The following is a 16,867-nucleotide window of genomic DNA, read 5'->3' on the forward strand; positions in this document are numbered from 1 at the left end:
ATGAAGGTCATCTCTTGCTTGAGTCACGCATTCAGTTGAACTAGAGCTGAAAGAAGTGATTGTGATCATACCTATTAGGTTAATTCAACAACTTAGGTTATTTGGAGTTTTACAGTTGTAAAAGATCCTGAGAGGTTTAAGCAGCTGCTACTGTTACTTACTGTCCATCAAGTCAAAGGTTATGAAATATAAAGGTAACTAAAAATAAGGATTGTTTCATCTATAAATGAGGCTCTGTATGCATACAAGATGAAGTAAATAGCTTTCAGTTCTAATTAGAGTATGAACTTAGCAAATAGATGACTTCGGACCTCTACGGCTCCTTTAATAACTGAATTTTTAAAAGTTCCTTTCCAAATTTAAGTGAGCTCTTACTGCTTGCTTCATACAAACCTATACTAGAGTTCTATATAGGGTAAATGAAGCAGAAGGCAGGTTGCATTTATCCTATGACAAGATGAAAAGCTGATTATGCAGCTGAGTGCAGATGAAGTGGAAACCTCTCAGAGATTAGGTTTTGCTCTCAGTGTGCCCTACATTGCAGCCTGACATAATCGTTTCATGTTTGTTGCTTTCTGTGAACTCTGTCTTGATGTAGACCACATGCTTGCAAAAAGGGAAGTTACTAACAAAGTAATTGTTAATCTCTGTCTGAATATACTAGGCACCAGAAGGGAAAGCTTTACTTTCAGCCAGGGTTTTTTTCCATTCCCTAGGCTGAAGACATGTCTCACATGTCAAAGCTTGCATTTTGCTATGGGAAATCAGCTGATGATCAGAAAAAAATCAGATAAAAAGGAGAAAACTGAGTTGAAGATTTCAAGTGGATTCCTTTTGGTGCTACAACTGACCTGAAGTGACAGAGGCCTGAAGATCCCTGGAGTGTTAAGTAGAGGTGGATAACTTCTTTTAAGTAACACATTTTTTATGAAAGATATGCACAGTGAGCTAAGTAAAGCATTTATTAAAATGTCATGTGTATATTAATGAGCTCAGCAGAACCAAGTGGGACAGCTTTATCAGGTCCTGTTACTGTGCAAAGAGGTATTTCTTGTGATGTTTCAGCATTGGAAATAATTCTTAAATCCAAATGGGAATCAGAACGCTTCCCCCCCCCACCCCCTCTTAGTTGTGTCTGCTAGAAGTGCTTTAACGTTAACTGTTACTTTTGAATTGTCTCAACTTTTATCTGAGGATGTAGTTGCAAAAGCCATTATTCTCTGGTGCACTCTGGAATGGAATGCTTTCCCTGAACACAGCAGGAAGGATTTCTAGTAGGAAACTAATCTTCAGACCAACAAATTAGGTGGAGCAAGGAAAAAAACCTAAAATTCTGCACTTTAAAATAGCTAGCTGCTTTATGAGGTAGTCAGGAAACCAGGTGCTGTGTGCTTTGCTTCTTAAAGCAGCGTTTAGGAGGACAGGATAGGGATCCTAGTTTGCTCGTGTTGCATTTGGAGCAGTGTCTGGTTTGCTTAAGGGTTGTGTTGCAATTACTGGAGTAAGTGGTAGCTACATGATTGGCAGTGATGCTGTTCCAGAAGAACAGATTCGATGGATTATGCAAAGGCACTTTATGACAAAAATAACCGGGCTGAAGCCTCGATGTGTTAGCTCTCCGGGAAACACAGACTTCGTCAGAGAATCTTTCTGACACATCAAGCGCCAAGACGAGACGGCGAAGCAAAGGCGCTTTGCGGAGATCCGGGAATAGCCTCCGGCCGGCAGCCGCTCTCCCGCAGGGGGCAGGTCCCCTCTGAGAACGAGCTCCCACCGGGCGTCTGCCAGGGGCTCCAGTGCGGGGCCGCGTCTGCGGGAGGCCGACGTGCGCCGCGGCGGCTACGGTCAGCGAGGGGGCGGAGAAGGCGGAGGAGGAGGAGGGGGCGGCCGAGGATAGCGCGGGGCAGACGCAGCCGTGCCGCTGCTCGGCATCTCTGTCCTCCCTGCGACCGCCCCCGCGGCATCCGAAGACGGCACTGGTCCGCGCAAGGTAATACTCTCGTTCTCTCCTCGCTAGCGCTTTGTTCGGTTCACGTCAGTGCCTTCCTCTGCGGTCATCGGACGGGTTTTAAAAAACACTAACTCGAGACTGCAGGGAACGGAGCTGCCCAGTCTTCATTAGCATCTCTTGCTTGCCTGCTCTCTGCTTATTTATAAATAGCTTTTGCAGTTGCTCAGTAGCTGGGACCTCAGTTTGCCTCGCAGTCCTAAGAAAGTCTGCTGTTTTACTCCCTGTCAATTTCTTGTCAGCGCTATGGATGTAAGTTATTCCTAGGTTATTCCCTCCACCCCAGAATAAGTCTTAAATTGGAATGCTAGCTTTCTTCTAGTCAAATGTGTGGAATGGATTTGATGAAGTGGAAAATGTGGATTGCTCTTACTGCAGTGTTTGTTGGGTGCAAATCCTTCCATGCACTCAGGAAAGCAGATGTGTAGGAAAACACGTGATTAATATGTAGAGCATTTGGACAATCTGTTACTGTATATTGTAAAGCTTATGGGAGTCAACATTGCAGATAAGGCTACTCAACTCTTATCCTGCATTAGAATGCATTTGTACAGTGATATTTGCAAGTACCTTTTATATGTTGGGAAAGTGACGTTCTGGATAAAAAATATTAGTATCATCCAGTTGACAGATTGGGTCTGGGAACTGTGCTGGTTGTCCCACTGTTTTGTCTGCTGGTCTTTGTTTCCCTAAGTGTAATCGTAACAGAGCAGCAGTCACTTTACATTAAATGGAGAGTAGAAGAGGGGAAGAAATGCTTTTTATGTTTTTATATGAACTGTCAACCTGTAGCATCATTAACTTAATTTGAATGACTGCAGACAGAGTGTCTAGGGACAGAGAGTCACGCTTTGCTACAAAATCAAACCGTCCTGTGAAGTGCTTTTTCAACAATGGAAACCAGATTTTATATGACTGGAACTTATCTCGTTGAAGGCAAGTGTCATGTACATACTTGCTCTTCTGTATATTTTGGTGTTTGACTGACACAGCTATATAATAATAGGTGACAGTCACGTAGTAAGTAGTGAGCAACAAGTGAATGTTTCCTTAATATTTTGCAAGTTGTTAGGATAAGGCTAAAGAAGTAAAATGCATAAAAGTTAATTACCTCTGTGGAGGTAATTTTCTTGCATAGACAGGTATTTCCAGGAATCTGAATTTTTCTTTCCAGTTTAAGGACTACTTCAAAGTTGGTAAATAATTTGAATTTATACTACAGATCTTTACCTTTTTTTTTCTTTCTTTCTTTTTTTTTTTCCCCTCTCTGGTGTATACAGGTTTTCTTGATCAATGCTTGTTCACTTAAACTGTTAATGATATTCAGGTAAGAAAATAGCTTATTGATAGAAGTTGATAAAATGAAAAAGATCTCTTTGAGAAAGCTTAGCAACTAGAGGCTAGGGAAGACTTTTCTTTTGTGGAGGCTTTAGGTAAGCACCAGACAGAATGCTGAGAGATTGTTAACATTTATTCTGAATAGATACAAACATCAGCTTCATACAGACATTTCTCAGGATATAAATATATAGCAAAGGGTCACCTTTACCTGGGATGTGAAGGCTGTGGGTTTTGTTTTTTTGTTTGTTTTCCAAAAGACTAATATCCCCCCCCCCTTTTTCTCTGTCAGCAAAAACGTAATAGTGGAAACACTGCATTATTCTTTTAATGATCAAAATGATCATTAAAATGATCATTTAATGATCATTTAATGATCTGGCCTGTAGAGCCCAGAGCTGTATGTAACAGGGAAGCTGCTTCATATTTTGAAGGAAGTGTTTTGTTTTGTCTTTTTCCCCTTTCTGCCATAGCCATATCAAGCCTTATGTAATTTCATGATATCTTTTTCAGATTAACACTGTGCCATAGATATTGTCAGAATTACAACATGAATAGTGAATATCAGCATTTCTGTTCCCAAAGAGGGAAATAAAGTGCATGAAACGCATAGCATTAATTGTCATTCACGTGATTATCCCATCTTCACACAGGCAATGCCACTTCGTTCCTTTCCTTGGAAGGCTGAAGCTCTGATCATTAGTTTGGACATGCAGCTTAATTTTTTAAATCCAATTTTATTTAGTCATAACAGAAAGATTAGTATCTCTAGAAGGCCATGTATATTTTGTTCTGCTATGCCCTTAGAAATTTATATAAGAGCCATGGAGTCTTAATATTAAGTGCATCTGTCCTCCATTTAAAGTCATACAATCTTACGAATGATTTTAATTGGTATTAGTGAAGTCTTGAAGGAAAATGTGTATTTAATCCATAAAGATTTAAGCCAATGTTTTTCTCAAAGCCATTATTTTTATCCTGCTGCATTTTTATTATTTTTTTTTTTTATTTCATTGCACCAGAATACTGTCTTTTGTGTTTAAATCTTTTAGTGATTCGGGTTTGTTTGTCTTGCTGCTGTAGATAGAGCCACTTGGAGTATCTATGCAAACTATTTAGTCTGATTAATAATGTTTAAAAGTACTTTTAAAACTTATTTCTATTTCTGTAAGTGCATTTGTCTGTTGATAGACTTCAAAGAAGTGATCATTGCAAGTCATTACATCCCATTTCATCCCAGTATAGCCGAGGATTACAAAGCTTGGTGGCTGAAGGTTGCTTTCATGCCAACCTAAAATGCTTTAAGGCTAAAGTGATTTCAAGATCACTGAAGTTTGGGTATGGGGGAAAAAGTTTAAGAGTTCTGAGTTTATTTTCAAAGTTTGCGTAATTTTATGAAATCTTTTCGAATGTGCATAGTTAAATGGGTTTATAACTTGCCAAATAAATGCTTCAGAAGATTGTTGTAAGAATTTTGCCTGGGATGGAGTCTTTGATCACTTCTTCTGGAAAAAAATGTATTTAAACCTTGCTGGATTTTAAGCGGGGGATCTTTTAAATGTCTAAAACATCATTGGAAGTTGTTGCTGTCATTATTTTTGATTCTGTTTCTCTTCTGTCTTCACTACTGTAGCTCCCTGAGAATATATATTTTCTTTTGCAGTTGGTACAGGCCTTTGCATCTAGAATTCTTTTTCTTGCTCATGGAATACCTTAAAGATTGGCTGCACTTTTGCCTTTTAGTTTTCTTCTCTTTGGCTTTCCTTACATACTCTATTATGTTTAAAGTTCAAAATGTGTATTTGAAAGTGAAATTTGGTAAAAGACCTTTAATTTGAAAGGCTGTGTATTACCAAGCATGGAGATCACATAAATTCAAATCTGATGTCTTGGTTTAGCAAAATTAAACAATACAATAAATGGTGAGCTATTTCAAGCAATAATTTCACTAACTCAGTTCCTTAGCTGATATTCATACTGTAAAATATGCTTGTATATTCTTGTATATTTTACTCCACAATAACACAACATGATTTCCAGAGTATATCTGAAAGAAAAAACTAAATGCAGTTTAAAATGAAACGGGATATAAAGAAGATCAAAGGTTTTGCATGTTAATTGTTTTAGAGAATTTACTTATATGCTGCAATATTCTGATGTTAAAGATATTACCTGAAAAGCTACTGACTAATATTAGTTATCAGTTATTCAAGCTATCACATACTACAGAAGATTCAGTTTTTGCTTGGGAGAGTTAACAAGAAGGTAATTCTTCTATTAAAAAATGTCTAATTTATGTTTGTTTTTTTTCTCTATAGCCTAAATGTGCTGCCTACTAGTATCTCATATAGCCTACTCAGGGTCATGTATTCAATACAAAATATTTTTTACAGATATTATTATCTTGGGTTAAAATTGGTATTCAGGAGAATTATGTGTGAAGCTTATGATCCAAGTCTAAAATATGCAAATATGTAGTTGCAGTTGTATGTTATTGTTTGCTATTGATGTCAATCTCTTTGCCTTTTCTTTATTATATTGTTCTTTTATATTGAAAAATGTAAAGATTACATTTTTAGGCTTATAAGTATAGCTATGTAAAGGCTGTTCAGATATAGTGTGGCTTTTGTCTTGTTTATTACTTGAAAATCAGCTGACTAGTATCTGTACAGCTTTTAAGACCTCTGTTTCCTGAGGCAAAAAAATGTTTCTTCTTGCCTGTAATTAATTTTTACATTGCTATGTGAATTCAGCTGAAAGTCAGCCACATGCCTCTATCCATATATGCAGGAATGGTTTTCACTTTTAATTTACTTGACTTATTTTGAGAGTATTCATCTTCTAGATCTGCTGCGAGCATGAGTCAAGTTACCGTGATAATATTGTATTTGGTACTTCAACCTTTCTAAATTTGGGGTATTCTTAACACATTGTTATTTCCCTTACACATCTGCAAGGAAAATGTGGCCTGCAGTATCATTGAAATGATTTTAAACTTTTCTAAGAGAAGTAGAAAATAATTGAAATTGCTGTACTGGTTTGCTGGTCCTGGGCCAGGAGCACAACTTGATGCTCTGAGGTAGAATCATAGAATGGGTTGGGTAGGCAGGGAACTTAAAGACCACCTAATTCCAGCCCCCATCCTACCTATGAGTAGGATCACCTTTCACTAGACCAGGTTGCTGTAAACTCTGTTCTCAATTAGTTCCATGTGTTTTGTTTCAAAGAAATATGAGGGTCAGTGCTGATGTTTGCAACAAAGTTTGGATGATGTAATGTGTAGTGTAAAATGAAGATGCTTACTTCACCTATGCTGTGAAATAAACTTGCTTTTCCTTACAAAATAGCAAGACTGATTATCAGAATTTATATTCAGTTCATATTCTATTTTCAGTTAGAGCTCTGTGATACTTATTTTAGCTGCATTATTCATTGGGAAAATATTGCCTCTTTGAATGTTTGGGTTTTTTTTTTTTTTCCTAAAGAAAATCTCAGTTAAAAAGGTAATATAAAGGCAGCTAATTTTTGCAAAGCTGGAGGATCAGTGCAAGAAGTGTCAAAGGTTATTGTTTCATATTATACAGTATCTGAATCAAAAAACATTGTATTTCAAACAGGCTCTTATTATAAGAATGGTCTTACTAGGGTATACATACGGTTTGCCTTTGCTCTTTCTCTGTCTACTGATTTACTCTTTAGTACATTCAGAGCTTTTCATAGTTCAATTATCTATTGCCGAATTTTTATTCACTACTCTTAAGCATTCAAATGGGAGAGCTTATTATAGAAATTTGATTTGGTAATTTGTTGCAAATTACCTTTCTCAAACAGATTTTAGGACTGGTATGTCCTATCATGTTGTTGAACTCTGTCAACACATCTTTAGTAGTCATGAGGATGCACTGTGTCATCTTTTCTTTTTTTAATTTGATGACACAGTTGTGTCAGAAAAAGCAACATATTGCTTTGCTAAACTGAAGTAGGATGCAGAAGGATGAGAAATTTCATGTCAGTCTAATTTTCCTTTAGGAGGGATAGCTTTTTTTTTTTTTTTTTTCTGGAAACAAAATCAAAAAGTGTATTAGTGCACAAATTAAGTATTAACAGGAAAAAATCTACTTGTACAAATTACTTTGCATTTCCAATAACTTTCAGCTATATTCGGGTATTACTGTAGGTAAGTTGGATTGGAAATCACTTGGATCAAGTGATGGCTGCAAAAATCTGAAGAAAGGAACAGCTGAAAATATTTGGCAGAATTTGTTGATTTATGGTAGGGAACTTCTATTTTAAAAGCAATTTTTTATTTTATTTTCTTTTTTTTAAATCGTAATTCTGAAAGCAAAGATTGAGATTCTTAGTATTAAATATGGAAAATATTTTTATCACTTCAGAGACTAATCTATTATAAACAATGTATATTTGGAAAATCTTAATTTTTACTATTTTTCTGTTTTTATTTTGTTTTTCTCAGTTAATGATTCTCCTTCCTAGTTTCACCTCTGTATGTTGCTCATGAACCAAAATATGGACTCTACCACCTCCCTGCCCAGCTACTCCTGTGAAATTCTGCTTTTCCATAAAGTTCTCCTGTAAGTAAAAACTGACTCAGCATTCATTAGCTGAGACTACTGAGTATTCATTTATGAAAATATCCGCAGGTAAGCTAGATCATATTTGATGTAGCTCACCACACTAAATAACTCAAGGAACAATTTAGTGCTATGGCTAAGTTGATGTATTAGTAGAATGCTACTGTAAGGTTTGTTCCCTACTACTTGTGTGGAGAGTAAGCTAGAGAGAGATCTCCAGTGAAGAGAAATTGTTCTTTGATGGTTATTTTTATATGCAGAACTACTCAAGGATGCATCTGCTAGTGAGACACCCTGTGCCTGTATGATTGCTCAGCTCTACTCCAGAGAAGCTGCAGATGTTTGCAGCTGGAAACAAGAACAAGAGGTGAAGCAATGCTTTTTGGCAGTACTCAGCCTTGTCAGTGTGTCAAAATCAGGCAATGAGTTAAGACAAGGATACAAGAAGGAACAGTAAGGCAGAATTTTCTAAGAAACTGTTGTATATCTATGGAGCAATGACTATTTTCAACAGAAATAATGACTGAAGATTTTCTACCTGTGTCCTATGCTTTCTTGTATCTTCATATGTTGCTGAATGCCACTTTACAGGGTGCTGATAAACAGAATTAAAAAGCTCATTTGTTGGAGATCTTCCTTATTGTTAGGCTCTCTCTTCAAGGATTAAGCATATATGTTTTCTCCAGCATGAGGTAAATGGAAACTTACTCTTTTACTCAAGAGAAATAGAAATTTTGACACTATTCAAAGAATACTGTAGTTAGATAAAATGCTTTAAAATTTAGCTCAAAAATCTACAGAAGTGTGTATTTGTTGACAAGATAGGATGTTTTTGGTAAATGCCACTTGATTTAAGATTGGATTAGGATTTGGTGATATGGATTCATGATAAAGTTATTAGTGCTGTTTTGTATGTGACAATACACACTAAAAACTGGTACAGTATTTGTATGTTGATAAAGTACATGAAACCACAATATGACATGGTAATGTGGCAGCATCTTTTACTTAGTGTTGCCTGAGGCTAAGGTTGACAATTTTGAAATGATAGAAGTTTCTGCTGTACTGTTTTTAAAGTGGAACTGTGATTATTGGAACCTCCAACAAAGGGAAGACATGGTGCTTCCTAGCTTTGTGTGCTGCAGGTTTTGCTGCTGAGCTTGAGTTCTTTTCCTGGCACTTATGCGTTTTTGTAGTGTTTGCAGATTTCCCCACTTGAATTATGATTGCAGTGTTCCTCCTTGATAAAAAGCCAATTAAGCTCTCATAGTAAACTAACTTTTATTAAAATATATACATCAAAAGAATGTAAATAGATTCAATCTTTAGTAAGAAAATACAATGCAATGCAGAGGAAGGGAAATAACAAGGCTCAGCAAACCTTGCTTGTAGTAATACAATTACGTTGTTGCATTTTGAATCAAAATAGGTTTATACCTTATATGATGGGTCTTTTCTAAGTATACAAACAAAGTAAACACTTATTTTTCTTGAAACTTTTGTTGATGTCAGAACAGTTTGGCTGATCACTGCGATGTCAATTTTCGTCTTATTCATTTTTAATTTTTTTCCTGCTGTACAATAAGTAGCAAGAGCTGATTACACTGTAATGGTGTTATGTTGCTTTTCAACTCAACGCAAACAGTGCCATGTATGCTTGAGCGCATCTTTTAACCAAATGTATAACTATAAGTTAACTTTTAACAGAGAGGGCTGTAGGTTTCAGCATTGAACAGTAAACACTCTTTGAACTGGGTGTGTTACTGAACAGTTTTTGACCTTATAGAAGAGAACCCTGTAGCTGTGATGTATAGGAGGAAGACTGACTCATATTTGAATCAATTTGAGTTTCAGCAGTATCATGCTTTGTGATGGTTTTTAAGGTAAAATGTGTGTCAGAGTCAACAGAACAGAAAAACAACAAATGAGACTATTATGCTACTATGGGTTTGTTATTTGTCATATTAAATTTGCCATAACCAAGTTTGACAGGCTTTTTAATATTTTTTTTCCAGCAGACAATGTTATTGTTGAAGATTACTCAGATGCCTTCTGTCCATTTTCTGCCTCACATGCTATGTCATGAAAGCTTTGATACACTTAGTACATAATTTAAATGAATGACTACTTTGGCAAGCATAATGGAAGGCACACATACTACCCTTCAATTGCACAAACCCATAATGGAGCTTTGTTACATCAGCTTCTATCTTCCAGAGGGAAAAGTCAGAGGATTTACTTACAGGGGCTGTGTGACTTTGGATAGAACCAGTAAACGTTTTTGTAGTTGTTATAAAGTACAAGAGAGACTGGATATGAGAGAACAGCCATATGAAAGCTGCAGAGATATTATTTTCAAACAAACTACAACAAAAGACATTCTCACTGAGTTGTACAGATTAACTGCTGAAAAGGAAAAACTGTTATCCAGTCTTCTGAGATCACATCATATTCTAGGCCTTAACACGGGATGTCAGGAGGAAAAGAAACAGGCTGTTTCTGAAGTCACGAAACTTAAATGCGATGATTATTCCAGTTCTGCATATCATCAGGAGTTCATTCTGGATTCTGCAAAGAGAGACAAATTAAATAGCAAGAAAATGAAGAAATATAGAAGAAAAGAAAGCTTTGATGATTTCAGGCACTGGAAAGGGAGAAATAAGCTATATGAACAACATCCTTCTTTACTGAGGGGAAGAGGCATGCAAGTGAGTAATGAGAAGATGCGCCCTGCAAGACAATTTTCTACTAGGAGTTTTCCCAGTTCCTTTTCTGCTTTCAGTTGTGTAAAAGGTAAAGACTATTTGTCACCAGATGTTGGTATACAAACAGCAAGTGAAATAAAAGAAGAGTATCTTCTTGAAAGCAACAAAGCCCTGAAACTGGATGTTGACTTAGCAAGTTCTGTATCAAAAGACAACAGTGATAAAGTTGCAGTTGAACTACTGGATAATGCAGAATGTATTCCTGAAGTTGTAAACATACAGCAGAGTATCATGTTGGTAAAACCATCTTGGGACAATCTATCTAACAACCTAGAGAATTTAAGCAAATCTGCAGTTGCTAAGATCTTTAAAGATGGCAAGTGTACTGACAAGGTATATAAGGAGAAACCAGGATTCAGAACTGCTGCTGAAGTACAGGATTCAGAAGCTTGTGATAAAAAAGCTGTAAAAACCCATGCAGAGTCATTATCTGATTTTCACAAAGAAATGGTTTCTCCTGTTCTCACAACAGTACATAATGAGTTTATATCAAGAACTGATGGATATTCAGCAGATGAAACTGCTGGATACTCTAAAAGCAGTGTGCTGCAGGAAGAAGAGCAAGACGGCTCTGTTTTGAAGTACAAAGCTGAGAGAGTGCACATTACCGATGAGTCATGCAACCTTGTGGGAGCAGTCAATAAAGCTCTTCTGAAAGTTATACAGAGTGACAGTTTAGATGAAGCTGCAGAATGGAAGAGACTGAAACAAATTACAAGAGCAGACAGAAACCTGCCAGGCTCAATATATGAGAAAAGAACCACGGTATCCTGGGGAGGCGACAAGCATTTATTTCTGAACCTGCCTATAAATGAAGATCCTGATGTTTCTCAGACAAGTAATAAGCTGGAAGAGAAAAAGCTGCATTCACCCTCGTTAGTAGCAGTGAGTAATGTTTTTAGTAATTCCTATCCGCTATCTAATACACACAAACAAATGTCACCTATTCCTTCTCCATTATCTTCAAGACTGCCTAGCCCACAGCTGCATCATCGGATTCTCCCATTACCTGCTCAGAACTCAGAAGACGAACCTATGTTTGGTGACTACTGCAGTGGGAGGCACAGTGCTATAAACCTCTCTTTCAATGATTTGGAGCCACCATTTTATCTGAAATTTTCTGAACCTGGAGAACTGGGATTTGCCATCAGACAACCGTGCTTACATCAGAATGCAACTGCAGGGCACTTTGAAAAGCACAGTCTACGAGAGAGACTAACTACTCAGACACAGCAGAATTTCTGTGCAGGTCAGTCCTATTTTATATATTTAAAAACTAATAGAATTGACCATCTGTGAAAGTGTTAGAGGAATTTTATTATTATTTTTTTTTAAATACTAATCTTTAATAATGGTTTCAATGAAAGTATTTTTCACTACTTAAGAACTGAGTGGAAAAACTGGTGACTTTTAAAAACATAATTATGTAAGATTTACTTTCAGATTTTTTTTTTAATCTTATTCAGTGCTATTGTTAATGAATGTGACCTATTAACCCAAGCTTAACAGGTACACAGAGAGGAAACACTGAGCTGTAGTATTTCTCTTATCATTAACTACACAAACTTTGAATGTACTTAGACATATATCCTAACATAATAGCTAAGATAATCTTTAAAAATAGATATTCTTCTCTGTAAGAAGTTTCTGCTATTCCTGGGTTCTCATCTGCCAAAATGTTGTCATAACTTTTATTGTCCAGTTTGTTTAGATCAAGTGGCAGAATATTGCATGAGCAAGCTAATTTATGTTGCCTGAAGTATAGGACTGGTGTGATCATTTAGCTCTAAGAGGTTAATGTGACAACAAGGTTTTGCTTTTAAAGGGACTGCATCAGGGGTCAGGTTACAATGCATTGGAGTGTGCAGGTGTTGACATAAATACTTACTGTGAATATAAAAAGACAAAGCTAGGTAGTACACCACATATCTTTATTAGCTAGAATTTTGACATATATATCAGTTTTTTCTGAGAAATGGGAAAGCTGGAGGATTTAACTCTCTAGTGGTCTGGGTGCGGTTGGGCTGGTCTGTGTGCGTTACAGTGAGGACTGACAGTGCAAAGTGATGACACTTTTCTATAAAAGAGAAAGGGTTCCTAATCTGAAACCTTAATATTTTTCAGGACAATTATGATAATTTTCTTTACTCTCAAATTGAAAGGGTAACTCTGAGAAACATGGCAAAAAATAACCCTCTATTTCTTGTTATTTGTTTGGACTTGAGCTTCTTATGTGAAACATCTTTGCACTCTTGACAATACTTCCCTTCATAGCCAATTTGGATCTAATCCAGTTTACTAAAATGGCACAAAAATTGATCTCTCCCTTTTTTTGTGTTAAACTTCTGAGAGATTACCTGAATTGCCTCACAGTCAGGCCTAAAAGTATCTGCTGGTGCAAAATGAGTTGTAGAAAGTTGCAGGTTAAAACAGATGGGAAGACAGGGCTCTAGGAGAAAGAGGTGTATAAGAATGTGGAAATATTACCTTAGTTAAAGGGTGTTGAATACAGCTTATGATACGTGTCTTTACGCCTACTGCTTCTAGAAGTTGCTTTGTAATTCTAGCTGTGCTCAAGGCTAAGTTAAGTGTTGTTTGGAGGGTTGACAAAGCTGGTGTAAATACACTGTTAGGAAAAAAGATAGGTGTTATGTTTTTGTTTCCCTTCTTTCTTGAATCCTGTTGCTCTTTGTCTATTCATTTTGTTGTTTCTGGTGTTGATCATATCTTTTGGTGATCTGGTTTAGCCTTTAATTACAACAACTTTAGTTATTGTTCACAGTTATCTTACAACATCAGTGTAGATAGCATTTATCAGTGCAACTTTCTACAAGATGTAGTACAAGAAAAGGAAACAAACAATAGTATTACAACTTGCCAGTATTATTATCCATGTGCCAGGAAATCTGTATCTCAAAGGAAAAGATTCTTACTGTACTGCCACATGTGGGATTGTAGATGTCTTTGGATGTGGGATGGTATCTCTTTCCATTATCTGAGGTGGGAGTCAAATTGTTCTTATTTATGAAGCATTGGTTGTACTACTCTTTTGTAAGCTAATGTAAGTAATAGACCATAGTAAAGTGAGGCAAATGAAGCATCTTAAAGTTTAGGCAATATATATAACATCAAGATATACAGTTGCAAATCTGCAGTCCTGGTTTGTGTAGAAAGCTCTTCCTGCTGTAATATAGAAACTCATTATCCTTTTCTAGTCCTGGAGTAACCAGGCTAGATTTTGAAACCATCCTCAATACATCTGAATATGTGTTTGAGTGAAAAATAATTTGAAAGCTTGCTGTGCCCAATTATGCTTTTCTCTCTAATTGTTTGTGCTGATAGATAAATCTAGGGAGAAAATTTTCAGAACCATTTTATTGTTACAGATTGACACCAACATGCTGTCTTACTGCGTATTATCTGAAAGAAAAGGAAGATCAGTGGTATTCCCAGTAGTTTGACTCAGAACAGGAAACTTAATTTTCTGTGTATGTCATAGCGTCTATGACTTTAGGCAAGTCAGCCAAGACATCTCATTATTCCAGGATGGTGACCATGCTTTGAGTCAGCTGAAGATACTGGAACAGGTCATTCATAATGCTTACTTCATATATGTTAGTGCTGCTTTGTAAAAAGCATAAAAAAAAAAGTGAAAGCAAGAACTAATGGAGTGAATGGTGTTGCCTCAGTTTTCTAGCCAATGAAGATTCACTCCTTTTTTTGATATCAAGGAGAACATGGGGGAAAAGTGATTAACTCTCAAAAGAAACTGAAGTTAACATGAGTAGAACTGAGTAAGTAAGGTTAGTACAAGGCAAAATGTCTGAGCCTGTGACACTGAAAGGGAGAGCTCCATTCGGTTATCTTCCCCTCTCCCAGCAAAGGCCTCCTTTCTCACAGTTCACAGCTTCATTGGAACAAGTCTGCTGTTCGTTTGTCTTTTCGCTAATTAGAATCAGATCACTAAACAAGTTGAAAACTAGGCCAGCAAGGAGAGAAGTGAGTAACTTCTGCTGGTTTACTAAGCAGAATGGTTCACTAGTCATCTGATGGAAACGGAAGCAAGTGTGAGGGAAGATCTTTAACTGCTACTAAGACACAGAACTGATGGGGAGAGAGACCACACCTGCTGTCACCAAAAAATCATTAGATTTCCAGTACCTCAGTTGCACATACAAACTCAGAGATGATGCTTCTGGTACTGGCTAAAGCAGAAGTTGTTGGGAGTCATTCATCATTTTTAAGCAGTGAATTAATTTGCATGAGGAATCAGAGCTTGTAGAGCATTACTTGTTGAGAGTTAAACAGGAAGGAAAATAGAGGGTAGGAGAAACTGAGGAAGGGGAGCTTGAACAGGCTTGGAAGGGAGTCAGACCTTGTCTAGAGTGGAGAATGGGAATGGAGTTTTACAAAGCAAGTGGAGCACAACAGGTTGTTATGATCGACTTTTATAGGAAAGTATGTGAAAGAACCTGTAATCATTAGGATATTTCCACGTGTTGATGTATGTTCTACTATTGCTGATGAGCCATGAAGTCAGTATGACAACACATGGAATCTCAATTATTTCAATTCAGATAAGATATTAAGAAAAGGTTCTTCACCAGAGGTTGATCAGACCCTGAAACAAATCCCCCAGGGCGGTTGTCACAAATCTATGCCTGCCAGAGTTCAAAGAGCATTTGGACAACATTCTCAGACACCAGTTTAAATTCGGAGTGATTTTCTGTGGAGTCAGGAGTTGGACTCAAATGATCATTGGGATTCTCTTCCAATTGCGGATATTCTATGAATTTTGTAATGGCTGAGAAAAGAAGGGAAGGAGATAAAAGTAGTAAAGTTTTTAGAAGTTCCAGTGCATATTGTGACCAAAAAAAAAAAAAAAAAAAGCATCTTAATTTCAGGAAGGAGTTGTTAAGTACAACTCTTCAGAGTTTTGTTTTGTTTTTTTTTTTTTCTTTTTTTTTTTAGTTTAGCTGACTAGCAAGATGAATGCCCAGGAGCACTTTGTGATATATATTCTGGACATAACAGTAACTGCACCTATCTCAGTTGGTTAGATGGAAGATGTTTTGTTTACTTGTTAATGCCAATGAGAATTTTATGGCAGCACTTGATTTCCATTAGATGATAGGTTTCTGTGGACAAAATTGACAATAAGTGTTCTGGCAATTTTGCATGGTTGTCAAAAATTATGTACTCCTGTTTGAAAATGTGCCAACTGCTAATGGTGACCTTTGGGAGATCCATTTTACAGGCTTAAAATACAATAAATGTACTTCAACTTATAAAAGACTTTACTGTAATATAGACAAATACTTGAGTAGGTGTTCTTAAATTGGTCTGAGATCAAGAAACCTTGTATTTTAATCTTCAAAGATTTTTAAGGGAATGAGAAGTATTAAAAAACAAACAAACAAACAAAACAACTTGGTGCTTCACACAGTAGTGGCCGGAGGAGTAGTTTTCATAACCATGCTTTGAAGGTTGTCCTAATCCATTTGACTTTCAATATCCCCTGACATTTTCCTCAGTTCATTTGTTTTCAATGTAAACAATTATAGCCTACTTCCATACCTGTAGTGCTATGGTACTATAAATATAACAGTTACAGCCTTAGTTCTCCACATCTATTTAAATTTCCAGTGTTATAGTATCAGACTGACATATCATGAGAGTAGCTTTAGGTTTTTTATTTGCTTGTCTGTATTAGCATTAACCACAAAAAATTAACTATCTGCAATCCTAATGCTTAATGACTTGTAATCGAAAAATGGGACAAAGGCAACACTTTATCCTAGGTACTTAATGAAGGTAGCAAAACCTATGAATATAGAATTACAGCTTGAATTTTAATTTTGCTTTTCCCAGCTTAAGTGTCTGTAAAGTGATGGAAATGTCAGTATGAGAAATTTAATAACAGGACCTTGTGTTGTTCTTGAGCCATGGTTTTGGAAAATGAAGTTTCATGGAAGTTTCATATAAACAAAACTGTGAAGGCTCTTATAATAGGAGACAGATTATATTATGTTGTTTTTGATGTTCCTTTTACAAGGAAGGGAAGGGTTTATAAATAACTTCTGTAATTGAAGTGGTTTGCTGAATTGCTTATTAGCATTTTAAAAGCAGTGCAGCATTCTGTCCATAACTAGTACGTACTTCAC

At 36.5% G+C, this 16,867-nt stretch overlaps 1 protein-coding gene across 4 annotated transcripts in view; it reads left to right on the forward strand.

The window, feature by feature from the left end:
• Positions 1–1,879: 1,879 nt before the first annotated feature.
• The window catches only part of FMN1 (formin 1), a 153,790-nt gene continuing 138,802 nt past the window's right edge, over positions 1,880–16,867 (forward strand). For 2 of the 4 annotated variants that reach the window (XM_085550366.1, XM_085550368.1), the window contains exons 1-3: positions 1,880–1,990; positions 7,821–7,938; positions 9,954–11,952. In XM_085550366.1, the coding sequence (XP_085406492.1) occupies positions 10,059–11,952 (1,894 nt within the window). In that variant the 5' untranslated portion in view covers positions 1,880–1,990; positions 7,821–7,938; positions 9,954–10,058. The remainder of the gene's footprint in view (positions 1,991–7,820; positions 7,939–9,953; positions 11,953–16,867) is intronic. The other 2 variants (XM_085550367.1, XM_085550369.1) reach the window with 1 other exon arrangement.

This window comes from Coturnix japonica, chromosome 5 (genome assembly GCF_054131305.1).
Source record: "Coturnix japonica strain WE chromosome 5, WE-NBRP24, whole genome shotgun sequence".
NCBI lineage: Eukaryota > Metazoa > Chordata > Aves > Galliformes > Phasianidae > Coturnix > Coturnix japonica.